We start from the raw sequence: 22,151 nt of genomic DNA, 5'->3' as shown, positions 1-22,151 counted from the left end.
CTGAGTGCAGAGCCAGGAGTAACTCCTGTCTGGAGAATCTCCTTTGATCTTTTCCACATTGAGCAATCCAACTTTCTTTAGCCCTTTCTCACAGAACTTGTACAAATAATATTTTGGCTTCTTTTTTTTGTTTTTTTTTTTTCTTTTTGGTTCACACCCAGCGATGCTCAGGGGTTACTCCTGGCTCATGCACTCAGGAATTACTCCTGGTGTTGCTCAGGGGACCATATGGGATGCTGGGAATCAAACCCAGGTCAGCCGTGTACAAGGCAAACGCCCTACCCACTGTACTATCACTTCTGCCTCTATTTTGGCTTCTTTTAAAATCATTCTAACAGTCGTAAATACAACTTTCTTAACCTTGAGGATTTGAATAGGAAGAAAAGTGCTATTTTCTTTTACTTCTTTTCTTCCACATAGTCTTCACTAAGCACTGTAGCACTGTCATCCCATTGTTCATCATTTGCTCAAGCGGCACCAGAAACATCTCCATTGTGAGACTCACTAAGCACTATCCAAAATTCAGTAATTTCCTTCATTACTATATCAATACTTTGTAAATTTAGATAAATATTTCAGTGTCATTATTTCACTTGCAATGCTATATTTTACGTTTTCTATTAAAAACATTTTGAGAGGGGATCTATTTGATTCACCAAGGGCTGATAGAAAAAAACTAAAGAAAAAAAGTTGTGTTTTCAGGAGCAGCGGCCTGGCCCCAGGAACCAGAGCTGTAGTGTCATTCCCCACCCACCCCTCTTGCCAAGCGTGGCAGCCCATAAAGACCATTGTTGTGTACCGGGGGATGGGGGTGGGGGGAGTTGTGCTTTATGATAAACTGATAAACTTTAAATGGAAATCTTCAAAATGTGGTTTTGTTTTCTTCTGTTTATTGAAGATAATAGTCACTAGTGATGTACAATTGTGCTTTTCAGATTTATGTACAAATTAATAAAGAAGCAGCAGAAGATGAAAGTATAACAAAGTCAGCACAGAAGTTTTTCCAGCGATTGGAACTGGGTGACTTGCAAGCTCTTGCATTGTGGCAAAGATTTCGGGACTTGAGCATTGAAGAGTATATTCGAATTTACAAGGTATTCACCCATCCTTCCTCCTGCTTGCTACTTATGTTTTAAGAATCTTTTTCCAAGTGTCTGCCATAGAGGCAGGCTGGGGGTAGAAAAGGGGAAGGGCAGGGGCTGGAGAGTTAGAAGAGAAACTGGGAGTATTAGAGGTAGGAAATATACCTTGTTGAAGGGACAGGTGTTGGAACATTGTATGACTGAAACCTAATCATTAACAACTTTGTGACTATGTATGTCTCTGTGATTAATTGAAAAAAAAAATCATCTGTTTCCAAGGCAATGAGGAATATTTTCTAAAATTAAAAGTATTTCATTAACAGTTTCAGAGAGAAAAATTATTTTTCCACATGGTTAATTCAACCTCTTTTTAAAGTTCGTACAGCACAATAAACTCATTGAAGTCTAATCAAAAAAATCAAACTGAGGAGCCCAGGGAGATAGAATAGAGGTATAGTACACATAGTCCCCCAAGCACTACCAGTAGTGATCCTTGAGTACCTAGTTAGGAGTAATCCCTAAGCACAGCAAGTGAGATCCAACCCTGTCACCACACCCTACCCCCCCCCCCAAAAAAAAAAACAACCCTGAAATCTGTAAAACATTTAAAGTAATTGCTGGGGTGGGGGGAGGGAGTACAGGTTTCGGAGCTATGGTACAGAAGGTACAGTGTTTGCCTTACACATGGCTGACCCAGTTCAATCCCCGACATCCCATATGGTCCCCCAAGCCTTGCCAGGAGTGATCCCTGAGCATTGCCAGGTATGGCCCAAAATCCAAATAAATGAATAAAGTAATTGGTTTTTGTTTCTAACAATGGCCAAAAAAGGGAAGAATTTTTGTGTGTGTCGAGTGAAATTAGGAACAAATATTTTGAGAGCTGAAATTTAGAGCTATAAAATAATCCTATAGCTGTGAATTTCACGGATTGAATATCAGATGCCATTCTGGTGACTTAAATCTGTTTTCTTTCATTTCCTTAGGTGTGTAAGCAATGACTAGAAATTCATTTAATGAATATTTTAAGGAGTGTGATGCTTTTATTCAGCAGTGAATAAAAGAGCTGAAAATATTTCTCTCATGATCGTTATGCACTAGTTTAAATAAGGAGAGAAAATTAAGAACAGAGCAAACTAAATAAGGATAGATATATGGCCTGTTAGATGTAGAAGTGATGTTGTAAGAGAATAGCAAAGCAGGGAAGGTGAGAGCAGGTGTTCTGTCTATTGGCAAAATGAGAGTTTTGGTGAAGAAGCCACATGGCTGATAGTTAAACAAGATGAGGAACTACAGGAGACATGGTACATAGAGTATGGCATGATGTAGAATATTCTCCAGAAGTCCTGATCTAGTTTCCTGCTGTGAGGGAAATGTTCCATATATATGTTAATCTGTATGTAGCCATTAGGTTTGTGTAGCTATTGAGTACTAATGGTGGGAATAATGACTCAGAAATTTAAGATTTCAGGGACTGGAGAGATAGTACAGCAGGTAAGGCACTTGCGTTGCACATGACCGACCTGGGTTTGACCCCACATGTGGTCCCGAAGCCCTACCAGGAGTGATCTTTGAGCATTGCTGGATTGGCCTGAAAACAAAACAAAACAAAGAAACTAAGAGGTTCCAATTCATTCTATATTTGGATAACCATCCATGACTTGGGATTGATATGTCAGACAGCACATACTTTGGTTTGGGGTTTGGGGGTTTTGTTTGTTTGTTTGTTTACATTTTAGCTACCATGGTTTACAAAAACTGTTAATGCTAGGGTTTCATGCATAAAACATTCTAACACCCTCTACCTTCTTCCGTCCCTCATTGTTCCAGTGTCACCCCCAACCTCCCCTGTGGTATGCTTCCTACTGAACCAGTTCTCAGTTTCTGTTGCCTTTGATCACTTTGTTATTCTCTTACTGTGTTTCTTTGTATTCTGCATGTGTGAGCAATCATTCAACCCAGTAAAGTTAGTGAGCAGGGAAGCAGCAGAGTGAATTGATCTGATAGTTACATTTCTTTCTGTGTGACAGACTGTAGAGCAGCTTGTTTTATCATCAGATAAGATGATAGGACTTTTTTTTTTGTTTGTTTTTTGTTTTTTGGGTCACACCCAGCAATGCTCAGGGGTTACTCCTGGCTTTACACTCAGGAATTACTCCTGGCGGTGCTTGGGGGACCACATGGGATGCCAGGAATCTCACCCGGGTCGGCCGCATGCAAGGCAAATGCCCTACCCGCTGTGCTATCGCTCTGGCCCCAAAATGATGGGACTTTGAAGTAACATTTTTTCTTTCATTTTTGAATTCTTTTAGCGCCTTGGAGTACATTTTGATGAATATTCAGGAGAATCATTTTATCGTGAAAAATCTCAAGATGTCTTAAAATTGCTGGATAGTAAAGGACTCCTACAGAAAACCATGTATGATCAGGTTACTAGAGTAATTTGTTCTGTGAAATTGGTATTTATGTATTCTTTGAATAAGGACAAAACTATGTCTTTGGGGGCCGGAGCCATAGCACAGTATGTAGGGCAGCAGGTAGGGCATTTGCCTTGCACAGAGCCAACCCGGGTTTAATTCCCAGCATCCCATATGGTCCCCCGAGCACTGATAGGAGTAATTCCTGAGTGCAAAGCCAGGAGTAACACCCCTGTGCAACACCAGGTGTGACTCCCTGCTCCACCCAAAAAAAAAAAAAAATCCCTATGTCTTTGTGTGACTTTGTGACTTTCCTGAGGCTTTTGCATAGTTCCTTTTGTCTTAAAGTACTTTACTACATGCTGTCTTTTGCTGCCATAGCAAGATCCTTAGATCTGGGTAAGAAGAAAGGCTGTGTCCTCTTCGTACATGAGGAAACAGAAGCACAAAAAGTGCTTGTGATCTGCCTGCCGTAGGTCACCATCTTGGTAATGATATAACTGGAAAAAGGATAGAAAACTCGCAACTTTTTACCAATCCTGCTATTTTAAAAAACTATTCTGTTCAAAAATAATTTAAGGCAGTTGATAATTGGAGCCATAGCACAGCAGGTATGGCATTTGCCTTGCATGCAGCCAACCCGGGTTTGATTCCTCTGTCCCTCTCGGAGAACCCAGCAAACTACTGAGAGCATTCTGCCCACGCAGCAGAGCCTGGCAAGCTACCATGGCATATTCTATATGCCAAAAACAGTAACAATAAGTCTCACAATGGAGACATTTCTGGTGCCCGCTCGAGCAAATCAATGAACAACGGGGATGACAGTGCTACAGTTGATAAAAATATGTTTTTTTTTTTAAATAATTTTTGAGAGGAAAATCAGCAATTAGGAACAGAAAAAATAAAATGGAAGTCAGGGCCGGAGCGATAGCATGGTCGGTAGGGCGTTTTCCTTGCACGCGGCCGACCCGGGTTCGATCCCCGGCATCCCATATGGTCCCCCAAGCACCACCAGGAGTAATTCCTGAGTGCAAAGCCAGGAATAACCCCTGAGTGTCGCTGGGTGTGACCCAAAAAGCAAAAAAAAAAAAAAAAAAAAAATTGAAAAAAAAAGGAAGTCAAGGAAGATGTTAGTACATTTTATTTAAGCATACTTAAGAGGTTTTTTTGTATGTTGGGTGTTTTTTGGGGGGTGGAGCAGGGAGGGTGTTTGCTTAAGGTAGATTTAACTTAGCTTTGAGCTTGTCCGCCAAACAAATAGGGAAATGGTTCTAGTCATAGGAGCCCAGGTATCTGTAATGAAGCAGATCACTTATTTCAATAATACCATTTTTAGAAATTCCTCTTTTTATTGTACCAAAAAGCAATTTTTTCCATCACACTAAGAAAGATATAGAGAATGTGAATTGTACGTCTTTATTATGCCTTTAAGGAAAAATATTAGGCCACCATATATAAATTCTAATTTTAGGATTTAGATAATAGCATTTGATGCTTTTTTTTTTTTAACCCAAGGATATTTTCTGGCATGTTAAAAAATTAACCTAGTAATGAATTATAATATTTTGAGCTAGAAGAACATAGTTAAACTGCAGTTGAAACCTCATTTTTCAGTGGAAAATATTGAAATATTTTAATTACATAAGTATCGTGGATATAGATTTTTTAAGAGATTGGGTAACCCAATAGAACTTATAGGATACTCTTTATAGATTCCTGGTTATATTCTTTTTGTTTTCTTCTTTGTTAGATAACATTATGTAATAAAATTATCCCATTTTGTCAACCATAATGTTCTAGAAAAGGAACAGCTGTAGTAGATCTGTCTGGGAATGGTGACCCCTTCTCAGTCTGCACTGTAATGCGAAGCGATGGGACGTCTCTCTATGCAACCAGGTGTGTATCATCTATGAAAATCAGTAATGCATTATATATATGACTTCACTTTCTTTGTTCTTGGGTTAATTTTCAGGCCATATTTTATCCTTAGAACTGTTACCGAGTCCTAGTGTCTATGTGTCTTTCATCAATTTGAAAATATTCCATTTCTTTTTACTGACAGTTATGGTTTAGATCGATTTGAAATGGTTTAGTATTATCCAAAAAAGGGACCAAAAATGGTTAATAATTAGTTCAATTGCTGAATGCACTGTTCTGTAAATTATAATTTTGAGGTAATTTGAGGACCCAAGAGAAAGTTCAATGGACTGAGAAGGATGCGCAGGTTTCAGTCCATGCCTGGCACTGCATATTCCCTGAGGAATGTAAGGAGTGACCCCCAAGAGATAGTCCATTGGATAGGGTACTTGCCTTGAATGCAGTCAGCCTGGGTTTGATCCCAGGCACCCATATGGTCCCCCAAGCACCACCAAGAGTGATCTCTGAGCCACAGTCAGGAATGAATCCTGAGCACTGCCAGATTTGGCCTCCCACAAAATGAGAACAAAAACAAAAAACATCTGGCTATTTATCGTCCTATAACTTAAGTAGTTTCTGCCTTTTTAGTGGGTTCCATTTACAATTTACAATTCATCTCTACATATGGGTATGCCTTAAGGGAATTATTTTACATAGAAATTCAAGAGAATGCTGAGGAAGTCATTGGGTGAAGCTGGACTTTGGACTTTTTCTTCACCTAATTTCTCTGGGTCATGGTTCTGTTTTGTGAAATGAGATTAAATGTACCTAAGTGACATGGCATTTCTTCCAACTTTCAAATTAAATTTTTCACAAATAAATTTTTCTCTTTTATTCATATCTTTTCTTTGGATCAAAAATTTCTTTTTTTCCTTGGCTAAAATTTTAAAAATGCTTGTATAAATTTTGACTTATTTGGGGTCATAATGTTTTTCACCAGTGTTTTGCAACCTTTTGTTTTTGTAACTATTTAGAAGCATTTATCTCCTTAATTTTACTACTTTACTATTTTACTCATGAGATTTTATTAGCATAGATATGCTGTATGTCTGTATTATTACATACATATATGTGCTTTATATATAAAAAGTTTAATTTTGTCCCTTAAGAATAATCTTTTACCTCCATTGAAAAAGCCTGCTCTGTTGTCTCAGTATCATGACATTGGGTACTAATAATATCTTGATGATCCCTGTCATTTTTAAGGGCCAGGAATTTTTGTTTTGATTTTAGTCCACACCCCAGAGGTGCTCATGGGCTCTGGCTAGCATAATGCTTGGAGGTTGGTAGGAGTCCAGATTCCAGTGGTGCTCAAGGGACCATGCATGCAGTGCTATGAATTGAACAAAGCTTCCCGCCTGCAGAGCAGGCACTCCAGCCCTTTTGAGCCATCTCCTGGCCCTCTGGAAATATTTCTAATTCTCTCAGCATCTTGCATTATTAATTAAAAAATCTTCAATTTTTTATTGTAACTTTGAGGTCTGGACTTGAAATTTCATACTTTAATTTCTTAAACTAGGTTTTTTAATTTTATTGCACATTAATGTAGGCAAAATAAGACTTTCGTACTATTTGATAAATGGACTATTTTAAGTCTTTCGTTGTCTTTCAAAATGTTTTAGTGGGACGAGAGAGATAGTACAACAGTTAGGGTCCTTGCCTTCATGTGGCCAACCTAGGTTACATTCCCAGTATCCCATATGGTCCCCCTGAAAACCACCAGGAATAATTCCTGAGCACAGAGCACAGGAGTAACCCCTAAACATTGTTGGGTGTGGCCCAAAGACCCAAAGAAATAAAACGTGTTTTAGAGGGTATTGCTTATGACTGTCAAAATTATTAAAGCCCTCTAAAAGTAGCAAGAGACTTGTTTAGCTACTGCATCGCTTATGCTTTAAAAAGAGTGTGTTGCAAAACAGTGATAGTGATTTTTTTTTTTACCTAGTAATGACTTAATTAAAAAATCCTGATAATTTCCTATGTACTCTTTGCCCAGAGTTAGCTAAAATGTCGTTAGCAGTAAACTGGCAAAACAGATGTTAGTAACTCTTATGCATTTTTTTTCCCCAGAGACCTTGCTGCTGCTATAGATCGAATGGACAAGTATAATTTTGACACAATGATTTATGTGGTAAGTAGTCACAACAAAGTACAAAATAGTATCAACATTATGAATACTACAGAGATAGAAATTGAATGCCATGTTGAAAAGATAATTCTGTTATGCTTTTATATTGAGGTGTGTTTGATATATGACATTGTATTTGTTTTAGGTATACAATGTTAATATGTGATATTTCTAATATAAAAATATTGCTATAATAAATTTAATTGACTTCTATAATAATTTCATACTGTTATCACAATTTTTTTCAATTTTTAAAATCATTCTAAATATCTGTTCTTCTAGCAACTTAAAGAGTTTTTATGGTGACAGTCACATTAATTTAGAAATAAATTCACTTAAAAATGAAAAAGTGGGGGGGCTGGAGCAATAGCCCAGAGGGTAGGGCATTTGTCGTGCACGTGGCCAACCTGGGTTCAATTCCCAGTATCCCATATGGTTCCCTGAGCACTGCCAGGAGTGATTCCTGAGTGCAGAGCCAGGAGTAACCCCTGTGCATTATCAGGTTCGACCCCAAAAGCAAGAAAAAAGAAAAAGTGGGGCCAGAGTGATAATTCAGTAGTAGGGTGTTTGCCTTATATCTGAACAACCCAGGTTCAATCCCCAGCATCCCATATGGTACCCTGAACACCAACAGAAGTAATTCCTGAGTGCAGAGCCAGGAGTAATCCCTGAGCATTTGCTGGGTGTGACCCCAAAAGCCAATAAATAATATTTATTTTAAAAAAGTCTTTTAATGAAAATGAAAATGTTTAGGATCAGAACAATAGAGTGGACTATAGGGCATTTGCCTTGCACATGACCCACAAGGGTTCTATTCCCAGCAACCCAGATGGTCCCCAAGCCCATCAGAAGTAATTCCTGAGTGCAGATCCAGGAGTAGCCCCTCAGCATCAAAGGGGGTACCCCAAAACAACAGCAAAAAGGTTCACATTTTGCTTTATAATTTAAAATTTTACAGTAGAATGGTTATGTAATACACTTTCCCCCTTCTCTTTTCCTTCCCTTTGTTACTGCAGTGACCAAGATCAAATACACTTTGTTTTGGTAATAACCAGGAGTTTGCTGTTGTTCACATGTACTTGTAAACATGTGTAGGAGATTTCACACTTGATAGTGGTGCCAGGAATCCCAAGTGGCAGTGCCACTGGGCTTGCACTTGTCATTAAAGTGGTGCTGGATATTACGTTAAGGTGGTGCTGTCTTGCCTACAAGACAAGAGGAGCTCTACCATGGAGGTATTCATGGGCCCTTATAACTCACTTAAAAAAAATAAATGAACTTTTATACTTTGACACATAAGAAGCTTCAGAATAATAGTTTCCATGAACGTTTCCACCAGCTTCCCCCAGAGATATCTTCCAAAATCTTAGTTTATTGTCAGTATGGCAGAGAGTCTCTTGCCCGCATGCCTGGCTGTCTTCCCCAGGGCTCCTCGGAGGGGATGGGCTCCAGCTTCCCTCCCCGCCCCGAGCAGAGCTCCCAGCGGCCGAAGACCACTGGAACCTAGCCACAGCCATGCTTGAGGCCCCTCTCTACATATTCGAACAGGCCTCATGCATGAAGGTGCTGGCAGAGGAACGCAGGTGTGTGTAATCCTATCAACGGCCAACATCCAGAGACTTAAAAGCAAGCTCCCAGAAACTTGTAGCCTATCTTGTAGCCTACTTCTCCCTCTGGGAGAAACTAGCAGGCTTCTGGGGTTTCCTGTCCACATGGGACAGCCTTGCAAGCTTCCCATGGTGTATTCATATGCTAAATCCAGTAACAAGCTGGATCTCATTCCCCTGACCCTGAAAGAGCCTCCAGTGCGACATCATTGAGAGGGCCGAGTTGAGAGAGACTTCTAAGATCCTAGGGAAAGGATGAATGAAGAGGTTACTGAGCCTGCTCGAGAAATCGAGAAATCGACGATTAATGGGATTTCGTGATCGTGATCATGATTGTCAGTACAAAAAGAAATAAGTAGATTTATATGGGATGTCCATGTTTGCATGTCTGTGTGGTTGTAAGAAATGTTATCGTGTATAGATTCACTTAATAGTCATCACCACAATCAGAAATCTGAACTGTAATATACAAAAATATTTACCTGATGGCAACCACTTCAGAATCACAGCTTACCCCTCTTCCCACCACCACACTACCTCTTGGCAGCAGCTTCTCTGTTCTCCATCTGCACAGTTCTTTATCACTTCTGAGAATGCACTCACCATACATTGGCTGTCTATATTGTACTCATCAGTCATCAAACTTTGAGATCTCTCTAAGCTCTTATATTATCAATAGTTTATTCCTTTTATGTTGTGTGATTTTTTTTCTTCTTATTGTGTAGTTTTCTATTCTTTCCCTTTTTTTTCTTTCCATGTACAACTTCTCTTACCCCTAAGCAAAATTGTTGCCACTGACTATCTTTTTAAATGATATTCTTGGACACTTTGGTGGTGGTGGTGGTGATGGGTACAAAAACTTTGTATATCAAAACCGTAAACATTAACACTATTACAAACATGTTCCCTAAGCTATAGTTTTTTTAGAACTTACCATTAGGCTTGGGCTAGAGTGATAGCACAGTGTAGGGCGTTCGTCTTTCATGCAGCCAACCCGTGTTCGATTCCTTTGCCCCTCTCGGAGAGCCCGGCAAGCTACCAAGAGTATCTAGACCGCACGGCAGAGCCTGGCAAGATCCCCGTGGCATATTCAATATGTCAAAAACAGAAACAATTAGTCTCACAATGAGAGATGGTATTGGTGCCCGCTTGAACAAATCGACGAGCAACGGGATGACAGTGACAATGACTGTGACCATTAGGCTTGTTGGACATAATAGCTGAGAGAAGAAATTTAAATCAAATATTTTGATCATTAAAGTTTTCATTTCCTTCTGACAGGATTGAATGCTGGCTTCTTAGCAACTCTTGTAGACCACTCAGTTTAGACTTTTTTTAAAAGACATCTTATTTAGAACAAATGAATTTAATGAATATTTTTATGTACTGGTTGGGGTGGGGGCATGCGGGGTATTGGTGTTTGGGCCCACCAAACTATGTTCAGAGTTTATTCTTGTCTCTGCATTTAGGGATAACTCCTGGCAGGGCTTAGGGGACCATATTAGGTGTCGAACCCGGGTCAGTGATGTGCAAGGGAAGTGCCCTGCACACTGTACTATCTCTGGCCCCAAAATTTAGTTCTATTTTAATTTTATCATGCCCAATCTACTTTTTAATATTACCTTATCACAGTTATTTTATCATAAGTATGTTTTCTTCCCAAGACAGATAAAGGGCAAAGAAAACATTTTCAGCAAGTCTTCCAAGTGCTGCAGATTATGGGATATGATTGGGCACAAAGGTAATGTCTGCCTTACCTGGTTCTTAATCTACCTGCTCAAGGTCATTAAAGGTGTGTTAGGTGAGTCAAGTCCAAAAAATATATCAAGTTTTTCTTTTTTTTTTTTTAAACTTTAAAAATAATTGGTAACATCTGGTGATGCTCAGGGGTAACTCCTGACTCTGCACTCAGGAATTACTCCTAGTGGTGCTTGGGGGACCCTATGGGATGCTGGGGATTGAACCCAGGTCAGGCTCATGCAAGGCAAACACCCTACCCACTGTGCTATCTCTCTGATCCCAAATTTTTATTTACATTTTCTTCTTTGTTTTAAGATATCAGTGTGGAATGCGAGTTTGGTTTTTTGCATTAATTTATGTCCTGGTTATATTAATTTCTGGCTTATAAATGTTGATGTGTTTTAAATAGACAGTTTCAAAATATTTAATCCACTATTTTTCAAAAAGTTAATTACATTTTGGTAATTCTATAATAGCAATTCTCTAGAAATCTATTAAATGAAGTTTCACATCTGAAACATCTTTTGTAGCATATGATCATATTATGAGAGTTAACATCCAAATTATACTCTAAGAGGTATTACATTGTATTATTACATATATTATCATGTACTTTTTTCTTTTTTTTGTCTTTTGGCACACCCAACGATGCACAGGGGTTACTCCTGGCTCACACACTCAGGAATTAGTCCTGGCGGTGCTCAGGGGACCATATGGGATGCTGGGAATTAAACCCGGTCAACCATGTGCAAAGCAAATGCCCTACTTGCTGTGCTATCGCTCCAGCCCTTATTGTGTACTTTTATCACCAGTTTTATTTTAGTTTTTCAGTTTTTATCCAACTGTATTTCCACTCCATTTTAGGTGCCAGCACATACCCTTTGGAGTAATTCGGGGTATGAAGACGCGAAGAGGAGATGTTACTTTTCTAGAAGATGTTTTAAATGAGATTCAGTTAAGAATGCTACAGAACATGTCTTCTGTTAAAAGTGAATTCACTTTTTTTGCTGGTCTTTTGTGCAGTGTGATTTATAACTGTTCCTCCTTTAAATTTCACTAATACTGTCCTAAACAGCTTGCACTAACTAGAGGTGCCAGAATCTAGATTTGCTGATTGAGTGAGGTTCAGTAATCTGAATAGATATGATTGTAGGGCCCCAGTATTGCCATTGCATTTGTCAAAGTGTTTTGTAAACTTCCTGTGCTCTGTAACTGAAGACAAGTCACAAGTCTCCATGGCTTTGTTTAACCCTTACCTTTGGCCAACTATTTGCAGTGTCTTACAAGGAATATTTTTTTCAGGAAACTAAATTTGTGTTATTTCCCCTTGCATGTAGGCAGATGAAATGTTGTTAGGAAAGATAAATTGCCAGCAGTGGATCAATTCATTTTGGTGCTATCTTATATTATTTGACAAATTTTATCTCCTATTTTTCAAAGGCTGATCCTATATATTTTTCTGCAGGTGAAAAGTAAACTGCCTTTGTCTATTTCAGCTACCAAAGAACTGGAGAACCCACAGGAGACAGCGGAGAAGGTGGGGCTTGCAGCGCTCATTATTCAGGTCTGTGAAGATGCCCCTCTGTGGTGCCCTTTGGTTTAGTACTAGAATAGCTCCCAGTGCTGAAGATGTACTCTTGTCGTTTTAGGACTTCAAAGGCTCACTCTCTTCTGACTATAACTTCAGCTGGGATCGTGTTTTCCAGAGTCGCGGGGACACCGGAGTCTTCCTGCAGTATACACATGCCCGCCTCCACAGGTGAGAAATGACTCGAGGTGCGTGTGACTGGAGTGAGTCTAAGATCAAAGGCCCTGTTTCTAGGCTTCTCCAGCATCTCAAATTCAAAGCTACCTAAAATATAGTGAATTATATCTTTGGTTTGGAGGATTTTTATTTGAAGCTTTTTCTGTTTTTAAAAACATACTTACTGAAAAGAGAAAGTAAAGTGAAATTTATCAGCTACACAGGCTGCACTGGAAACCTGTATAGGTTCCAGGGAGTGAGGGAGGGACGTATACTGTGGTTCTTGGTGGTGGAATATGTGCACTGGTGAAGGGGTGAAGGGATGAGTGTTCAAGCATTGTATGACTGGGACTTAAGCCCGAAAGCTTTGTAATTTTCCACGTGGTGTTTCAATAAAAAATTTTTTAAAAAAACACATAAAAAAATCTAAAACCCTTTAAACATTATAGAAGAGCATATTTCATAAAGAATAATTAATTTAAGCATTTACTGTTGGTCTTCTTATTTTAATTTAAGAATTTGGTTTTTTTTTTTTGGTGAATCACCGTGGGGTATAGTTACAGACTTACAAATTTTTGTGTTTACATTTCAGTCATACAATGATCGAGTGCCCAGCCCTCCACCAGTGCCCGTTCTCCACCACCAGTGTTCCCAGTATCCCTCCCATCCCTCCCATTTCCCCTCCCCCGCGTCCCCCCCTCCACCTTTTATTGTTGGTCTTAACTACTGTTCAGTTATATTTTCAGAATCTATCAAGTCGCAAATAGTCCTTGAAGCATTTTCAGTTATTCACTCTATTTTCTCCAACTGCTGCTGGTTTGTCTTCTTAATAACATTGCACTCTTCAAATTTACTGCTTATCCTTCCATGTTACAATATCATATTATACCAGTATAACTAGTATTTGTTTTCAAAGTAATAATAAAAAATAACAAATATTTCTTTTAAAAAAAGACATACTTACTGAGGGGCTAGAGCAATAGCACAGCAGGTCGGGTGTTTGCCTTGCCTGTGGCCGACCCGGGTTTGATTCCCAGCATTCCATTTGGTCCCCTGAGCAATGCCAGGAGTAATTCCTGAGTGCATGCATGAGCCAGGAGTAACCCCTGTGCCTCTCCGGGTGTGACCCAGAAAGAAAAAAAAAACATGCGGAGCACCTAGATGATAAATGTTTTTTGGGGCTACTAAAAGATAGCATAGGGGTGAAGATGCTTTGGGTTTCATCCCTAGCACCAAATAGTCCCTTATCCACCACCATGAGTAGCTACAAGTACTGCTGGGTGTGACCCACCCCCTCAAAAGGCAAAAAAAAAAAAGAATGCTTTATTTGTTCATTACCTTAATCTTAAAAATAACCATGCCAAAGAATGTACTGAATTTCTAATGAAGAAATAGATTAAGGGAAAATTGAGGTAACATGTTAGCCTCAAAATCTAGAGCTGCATTGAGGAAGGCAAGATTGGGTATTGTGAGTTGGTGTTTATTATTTACACCTTTGGTTCCTTAGACATTTGTAATCCTTTCAATCCTTTAACTTTTATTACAGCTTGGAAGAAACATTTGGGTGTGGTTATCTAAATGACTTCAACACTCCTTACTTACAAGAGCCACAATGTATTTCAATTATCCAGCATCTTCTCAGGTATGAAAGTTTGCTAGTATTTTTATGTCAACTTCTTCAGTAGAATGACTCCTGGCCACTTCTTGAGCACTGCTTGAGCACTGTAGTGAACACGCCACCAGCTGGCCCCTGTGTCCCCACTTCTACGTGGCACATCTTTCCCTAGAGGTGTGGTGAAAAAGTGATTGTATGACTTTATGATAAGACCGGGCATGCCAGAGAAGTCAGTCATACTATTACTGCTAAATATTAGCACAAAGTCATGGTATAACAAGGTAAAGTTTAATTAAAATGCTACCTTTTCAGCTTTGAAAAGACCTCTTCTCACTCATATTAAGTGAAGGAATATCGTGCCTTTATACTGTTTCCCTGAAACTTCATTTCCTCTTACTCTCAGTTTAAACCCTCAAATATGTAACTGCCTGACACCCCAAGTTGGCAGGAGACCACACCTTCTTAAATTGTTTTTTCTTTATTTAAGCTCTGGTTTACAAAGTTGTTCATTTTACACTTGTTACGGGCATTCAATGTTTCAACACAAATCCCACAACCAGTGACCTTCCCTCTACCACTATCCCCATTTTCCCAGCTATCCCCCAGTCCACCTCATAGCAGGCACATAATAATTTATTTTATATTGATTGTTACAAGTAAATGGCTAATGGAATTATCAGAACTACTTAAGAAAATTTGTGAAAATTTGTTTTATCTTACTGTGGGTCGTCAAGTCCTCGGCTAAGGACTTACTAAGTAGTTTGCTGCAAGTTGAGCCTTCTGTGTTACTGTTTTTGTTGAGTTTAGCAGGCTTCTATGTTACTTTCCAACATCTAATTTGGTGTGCTCCTATTGGGATGCCAGTATTGAGGAACTGAGAGTTGTCTCATATGCAGCGCAACCCAGAATTTTGGAGCCTGTAGAATTAGGCCAATGAGTTGACATGGAGGCAGATGTGGGTGTGGTTACCAGGGCTTCCAGTAGGATAGGAGTGGGGAGAGAGTGGGGAGAGGCTGCCCGCTTCCACCCCAGGAAAACCTCAGAGTTCTCAGCCTGAAAACCGTATATCTGAAATTTTCACAGCTTGGGGTCTCTGCAGAGATTAGTCTTGAAGCAGTAGAGTTAGGCCATTAGTGCAGTGGCAGCTGAGGGGTGTGGGTGCAGCTGCTGGGGCTTTGGCAGGGTAGGGACTCAGCCCAACCCCCCTCCCAAGGGCACCGAGTTTCCAGCCAGGATACCAGTGTACCCATAAATTTCAACAGCTTTGTTTGCATCTCTTCAAAACTTTAGTTGTGAATCTGTAGAGCAAGAGACCACACCTTTGACCTCTCACAGCGTGGGTGAAGCCAAACTTGTCACAAGGGATCAGCTTCATTCCTTTCAGGATGAGTGGTTAACAAGGCAGATTTCTCTACCGCACAATTTTCAGCTCTTTCTTGGGATTAGGAATTGGTTTACTCAAATTTAGCTTATTTGTGGGGGAAATAAGACACGGTTTTCTCAGTATTGAAGGTAGACTGATATTTTCTAGATGATAATCTGGAACATGGCTAGAAGCTTTGTGTATATGTTTCATTCACCATATTTTGAGTCGGCATCAGCACTGGACTAAACCTAGGGATAGCAAGTATCCTTTTATGTTGCCTTTAAAGAATTTAGCAAGTACGGCCATCAAAGAAATTGTGGGGTGTTGGAGGGGAAGGGGATAGGGGGAAAAAGTAAAATGCCCTTACCTTCAAGTGTACACAAGACATTGTTTCAGGGACTGGAATGATAGTACAGTGGATAAGGCTTTTGCATTCCATTTGGTCCCCTGAGCCCACCAGGAGTAAGCCCTAAGCACTGCTGGTTTGGGCCAAAACCCAAAAAAATGAAAAACATTGTTTCATATATCTTCTTAATTCTATTGTCAACGTACACCCAACATATTTATCTTAACATCTAGTTTACTGTATGATATAAAGTCATTTTTATCTTGGCAACTGTTCCTATAATCTTTCAGATTCGACGAGGTGCTTTATCGATCATCTCAGGACCTTGAACCCAAGCACATTGTCAATTACCTTCTAATGCTAAGGTACTTTATCTTACATGACATTGTACCTGATTTGAAAAAGAAACCTTTTATCTATGGTTTCCTATAAACCAACCTTGACCTTACAAATAAATGGATGCGCTTAAGTTACTAAAATTCTTGCTTGATCTTTGCAAACCCGCCATTGCTCATCTATCCATTCATCTTTGCATTCAGTGATATAAGTAAGCATACAGTCACTACAGTCTAGTGCATATGCTTTTAATCTTTTTACACCTGTGGAGCAATAAAAATAGAACTATTTCACAAACCACTAAGACTAAAATTAGAAAGTTATTTATAAAGCTGCCATAACATGACGCAGGTCTACACCCATTTTAAGCAGCAGTAACTTTTTCACATTTCAAATTTCACATGAAATTTCTACAGACCACCTCTAGTCCATGAACTGGCATTGAAACCCCTGGTCAAGGGAATGGGGGACACCCCCACTCCCAGCTTCATCACAGGTGATTTTAATACAGTGAAGATGTGTGATGAGAGTGGAGTGTTGTGACATTCAGCTCAGCCTTAAGGGATCAGAAAGGATTTATTAAAGGAAGGAAATTAAATATTAAACATTTAATGACAGAAGATGACAGAAAAGGAAGAAAGTAGCCCAGAGTTGAGGAAAGAGATGATAAGTTAAAGCAGAGAATCTAACTGCCCCCTTTTTAGAAAAAATAAAATGACTCAGCCGCACTGGAAACCTACCTTTTTTTTTTTCTTTTTGGATCACACCTAGTGATGCTCGTTGTTACTCCTGGCTCTACACTCAGGAATTACTCCTGGCAGTGCTGGGGAGACCATCTGGGGTGCCGAGGATCGAACCCGGGTCAGCGGTGTGCAAGGCAAACACCCTACCTGCCGAACTATTGCTTTATCCCCAATCTACCTTTCTTAAAGTATGAAATCAGTCAATTCAAAGGTAGAGAGTACATTTGGAAATTGGTGAGAAATTGTGAGAAATTTCATGGTAGCTTTTTAAGAGCTTTGTCTAGAAATTAAGTCTGCTCATCTATAGCAAAAGCTGAATCTTCTCATGAAGCTATTTAAGAAAGGAAATTCTTTCTTTTATTAATCAGAGATTAGGACTATTTCTGTAATTATGCTTTTTACCTGTTCTTCCCCAGATTGAAAAAAGATTATTTTCCTTTAAATTTCACTTAGGCATACAAAGAAATCAGAAAATCTAATTAAATATCACTTTATTATTAAAACGATGTGATAAGTATCATTTCTCTGGCACATTTTCTACATTCTGTCATACCTAGAGAGAAAAGATCCTTTAAAAGTGACCTAGATTGTGCATGCAGACTTGGATAATCAGACTAGTCTCTTAATCACCTCACTTTACACAGGGAGAAAGGCCAGACTTTGTTACACTTTTTTTCTTAGGGTGCATAAATGAGGGGAAATATCATTAGATAGGAATCTCCTCTACTTACAAAAATAATCATATCATCTTAACAATCTATACTGGGCCTAAGACTTAAACCTTGAATTTCATATTCTATTTTGCTGATAATAGAAAAGTTGTAAATCTCGTCTCAATATTCTAACTTCAACTATAAATTCATGCTTTTATAGCTCTAGGCTTCCTATCTTTATTAAATTTTTACTCCTGAGGTGTGGGTACTGAACCCGGAGCCTCACAAATGGAAGGCAAGTACTCAACTGTTAAGCTATGTTGCTGGCCCTTTAGTTCAGAGAGTAAGATTAGAGATATGAAACTTAGATTTTACAAAAGAAATTACTGCTGATTCTTATTAGATTTCTCTCTTCCTGTTTCAGTCATCTTGCAGCTGTGGCACACAAAACATTGCACATAAAAGATAGTCCTCCTGAAGTGGCCGCGGTACGTTATATTTTCTATGTGATTTGCAGCATCATGAGACTAATATTACTAAATTAGAATTGTAAATGTTTCTAAACTAGCATTTTGTTGTTCAATTCAGGTAATTAGAATCGAGCTTTGTAGTCAGTGCTTACTTTTCAACACATTACAATTTGAAACACATTTTCGAAAATCAGATATTTAAGTTCTCCATATCTGAAGCTGTGCAATTTGATGAGACTGCCTGTTCTATCCCATAGCTCGTTTCTATCCCATAGCTCTGGCTGCCAGTATAAGTAAGGGATGGTGGGCACGTATCTTCTGCTGCAAAAGCTAGGACACTTGGATATTGTTCCTACTTTAATTTTCTTTAATTAGAAGAAAATTAGAATGAATTTTAACAATTTCCTGACTTATTCCCTTACAGTTGACTTGTTACTGAACACTTCATCATTCTTTTTACTTATTTTCTAGGCTAGACTTCATCTTTTCAGAGCTGTTCGTTCTGTTCTAGCCAATGGAATGAAACTTCTTGGAATAACTCCTGTATGTAAGATGTAAATTCTGATTTAAGTGATTTTTGAAATATTAAGTTCTGATTATTCTATTTACTGTTTAGAATTTAAACATTTTTGATCCAGAATCTGTATATTTTGTTACATAAATGTTATTAACTGGTCTGTCTCTCTCTTTTTTTTTTTTTTGGTAAGGGCAGAGGAGGGCGGTTTGAGTCACCCCTGGCAGTGCTCAGGGACCACTCCTAGCAGTGCTTAGGGAACTCTAGGATTTCAAGGATCAGACCCAGACAAACCACATGCAAGGCAAGTGACCTGCCCACTGTACTATCTCTCTGGCCTCTATCCATCATTTTAAAAATATTAAAAAAAAATATTTTTAATTAAATCACCCTTATACAGTTACAACGCTGTTTTGCATAATCATGAGGATGACTAAGGAATCCCAACTCTCTTGCCACCTGCATTCGGTGGCCTCATGCCACTTCCCCACCAGGGATGGCCAATGCCAGGGCGGATGAGGGAGGAAATGAGGACCAGGCTGGTAGGTGATCAGTTACCGTTCATTCCATTCTCCTCATGTGCCTGTTCCAGTCTCACTAAGCTCTTCCCATTCTAGTCTCACACTGCCTCTCATCATTCCTGTCTCCTCCTGTCTCTGCCGTCCATCTCAAAGCCTGGTCTCTATCTAGTCTCTGACCAACTCCCCACACAGGGGGTAGCCACTACACCCTGTCAGGTAGCACAACATATGAAAGCCCTTCTGCTCAAGGGCAAAATACCACTTAAGGGTGTTTCTCCTCTTCTTAATCCAATAACTTAACATCTTAATTTACATCTTAATTCTACTTCTTAATATTAGTTATTTTGTATCGACACAGTAAGAGATAAATTAAACTTGTAGGGTAGCTCTCCTGGGGAGATCTCACTGTGGATCTCAGGCCAGATTAATCTTTCCTAACCTTAGCAGGGTCCTAATCCAGCTTTTACTTTCTGGGTCATGACAGAATTTGTTCATGACCATGCTCTGAACTTATAGTTAGGTATTAGGGATCTTTGGCCTGGCCCATTTCGATGCCAGGGTAGCACACAGCTTGCCCTGGGTCTGTCCAATCCCTCGTTGGGACTCTGCTTTTCGGGTGCTAGAAAGTAAGGGTAACTGAGGCTTAAGTTGAGAGAACAGATGCCTAGGAGTGAATATCATTCAGAGTCAATTAACTTCCAAGTTGCAAAGGCATAGCACTAACTCTCTTCCTTTATCTATACAAAAAGGACATTGCTCTGAATTAACTATGCAAAGGACTTAAGAAGAAGAGAAAAGCAATATTTACAAGTTAACAATCTGATTAGGAGATAAAGGTGATTGACTGGCTGGGAAGCAGAGCACAAAGAGAGGTTAAAAGTAAACACAGAGGGATGGGAGCACTGTGATAGGAGTAATCCAATAAACCTAAGCTCCCTGTAGCACGGCAGAAAGGACAAACCAATGTTATCCTACACTGTGTTGTCCATTATTGGGGCTGGAGTGATAGTACAATGGGTAAGTCATTTGCCTTTCACGCAGCTGACCTGGGTTTGATCCCTGGTATCCCTTATGGTCCCCTGGGCACCACCATGAGTAATTCCTGAGTGCAGAGCCAGGAGTAACTCCTGAGCATTGCCAGGTGTGACCCAAAAAGCAAAAAACCAAAAAAGTTGTCCATGATTGGGTTTTAATCATACAATGTTCCAACACTTGTCCCTTCACCAGTGTACATTTCCCACCACCAATGACTTCTTTTTATCCTTTAAAAAATCATCTGTGTTCCCTCCTGGTCAGTAAGTACTAAATAGACTTTCATGAAGGTATGCTGAACCTTTCATTTTTTCCCCCCAATTTTATTTTATAAAGTTGTTCACAGTAATTTATTGCATTCAATATTCCAACACCAATTTTACCACCATTACAACTTACCACCACCATTTTGAATTTTACCACCACCACCACCCAAGTCTATCCCAAAAGCAGGTCCTAAATAATTTATTTTGTATTTATTACGAATAATCTGTTAAAAGTGATCCAAAGGTTTCTTTAGAGGAAAATGTGTGAAGATTATTGTAACTCACCCTGGGCCCATTAAGCCCTTGTATAAGAGATTATTAACATGTTATTACATGTTGAGCCTTGTGTGCTAATATCAATTTATTTTTTGATAGGTTACCTTCTACCTTACACCCCATCAAATGTGGTGTGCTACTCTGGGAATATCAGTGGCATAGAGTATGAGATGTCACAAATGCGGTTGTGTACTCCAGGAATTCTAAAATTTTGTAATAGGGTGACAGAACTGGAGATGACTTTGGGGTCCAGAGACATCTCTGCAGTCACTCAGAAGAAGTCACTCTCTTCTGAGATTTGTGAGTCTGGATCATGGCTGTTAATGAGCTTATATGGCACTGGAGGCAGTTAGTGGGCATGGCTGCCAGACTCCCAGGAAGACAGGGAAATGGGGGGAGGTCGCCATTCCCAACTCCGTGAGAGCCTGGAGATTTCCATCACAACCTGAAGTCACAACCTGAGTTTTTCAGCAGATTCGTTCTCATGGATGAAGCTTATCCTGAGCCTGTGGAGATCAGCCATGAGCATGGCAGCAATTGGGTTCTGGAGGTTTTCGGCTGCCAGGGTTCTGTTGGGGCTGGTGCCGGTCTAACCCGCCCCCCTCCGGGTTGCTTCAGCCTGGCACAGTGTCCAGAGGCTTCCCTGCAGCTGTGGCTCTCTTCTGAGATTTCCATGTTAAACCATTTAAAACTTGGTGTCATCTAATGAAAAATATAGCTTGAGGCTTCATTCAGTGTCATTTTTCCTGAAAAAGAATCTTAAACTGATGTGACCTAGCATTTCCATGGGGCAGGGAGGGGGGGGGGGATTATTGATGCAGAAAAAAAATTACAAATCCAAAGTTTCATGTAATTATGGCTGCCTTTGTAAAAACCAGTTCATTGGGAAACCCAAGTCTCCCATTGGTAAGGTATATTTTATGGGATAACAAATATGAATAGGGTGTGATTTGGTTTTGAGCACTATGGTTATCATCTACCAGCATTTCCATTCAACCTGCTATTATTCAGCTACTAGAAATGTTGCTACCAGGTATCTTCTGAATACTAATGGCAATCTATTTTTTATGCATAGACAATCTATTTTTATATACTTTTTATGCATAGAGCATCAAATTAGAGTTTTCCAAAGTTTCAGAAAAAAACAGGTTTCATTTGCTTTTTGTTTGGGGGCCAAACCTTGCAGTGCTCAGGGCTTACATGGCTCTGTACTCAGAGATCACTGCTGGCAGACTCAGCAGATCATAAGGGGTGCCCAGGATTAAATGTGAGTCAGCTTACATGGCAAGCTTCTTATTCACTATACTATCTTTTGGCCCCAAAAGATGGTTTTATGTTTACAGACACCGTGTGCCTTCTTGGTCCTTCAAAAGACTCATGC

At 39.5% G+C, this 22,151-nt stretch overlaps 1 protein-coding gene across 2 annotated transcripts in view; it reads left to right on the top strand.

The window, feature by feature from the left end:
• Positions 1-21,434, top strand: part of RARS2 (arginyl-tRNA synthetase 2, mitochondrial) — a 53,383-nt gene extending 31,949 nt beyond the window's left edge. Inside the window, exons 9-21 of one of the 2 annotated variants that reach the window (XM_055135962.1) lie at positions 936-1,094; positions 3,392-3,498; positions 5,297-5,392; positions 7,484-7,544; positions 10,813-10,889; positions 11,753-11,877; positions 12,385-12,452; positions 12,538-12,647; positions 14,179-14,274; positions 16,250-16,324; positions 18,116-18,179; positions 18,633-18,704; positions 20,870-21,434. In XM_055135962.1, the coding sequence (XP_054991937.1) occupies positions 936-1,094; positions 3,392-3,498; positions 5,297-5,392; positions 7,484-7,544; positions 10,813-10,889; positions 11,753-11,877; positions 12,385-12,452; positions 12,538-12,647; positions 14,179-14,274; positions 16,250-16,324; positions 18,116-18,179; positions 18,633-18,704; positions 20,870-20,932 (1,173 nt within the window). In that variant the 3' untranslated portion in view covers positions 20,933-21,434. Of the gene's footprint in view, positions 1-935; positions 1,095-3,391; positions 3,499-5,296; positions 5,393-7,483; positions 7,545-10,812; positions 10,890-11,752; positions 11,878-12,384; positions 12,453-12,537; positions 12,648-14,178; positions 14,275-16,249; positions 16,325-18,115; positions 18,180-18,632; positions 18,837-20,869 lie in introns of those variants that run through there. The other variant, XM_055135963.1, reaches the window with a different exon arrangement.
• The last annotated feature ends 717 nt before the right edge of the window (positions 21,435-22,151 follow it).

Source organism: Sorex araneus, chromosome 4 (genome assembly GCF_027595985.1).
Source record: "Sorex araneus isolate mSorAra2 chromosome 4, mSorAra2.pri, whole genome shotgun sequence".
Taxonomy (NCBI): domain Eukaryota; kingdom Metazoa; phylum Chordata; class Mammalia; order Eulipotyphla; family Soricidae; genus Sorex; species Sorex araneus.
Note: the sequence above shows the minus strand (reverse complement) of the source record. Positions and strands in the feature narration are given on the sequence as shown.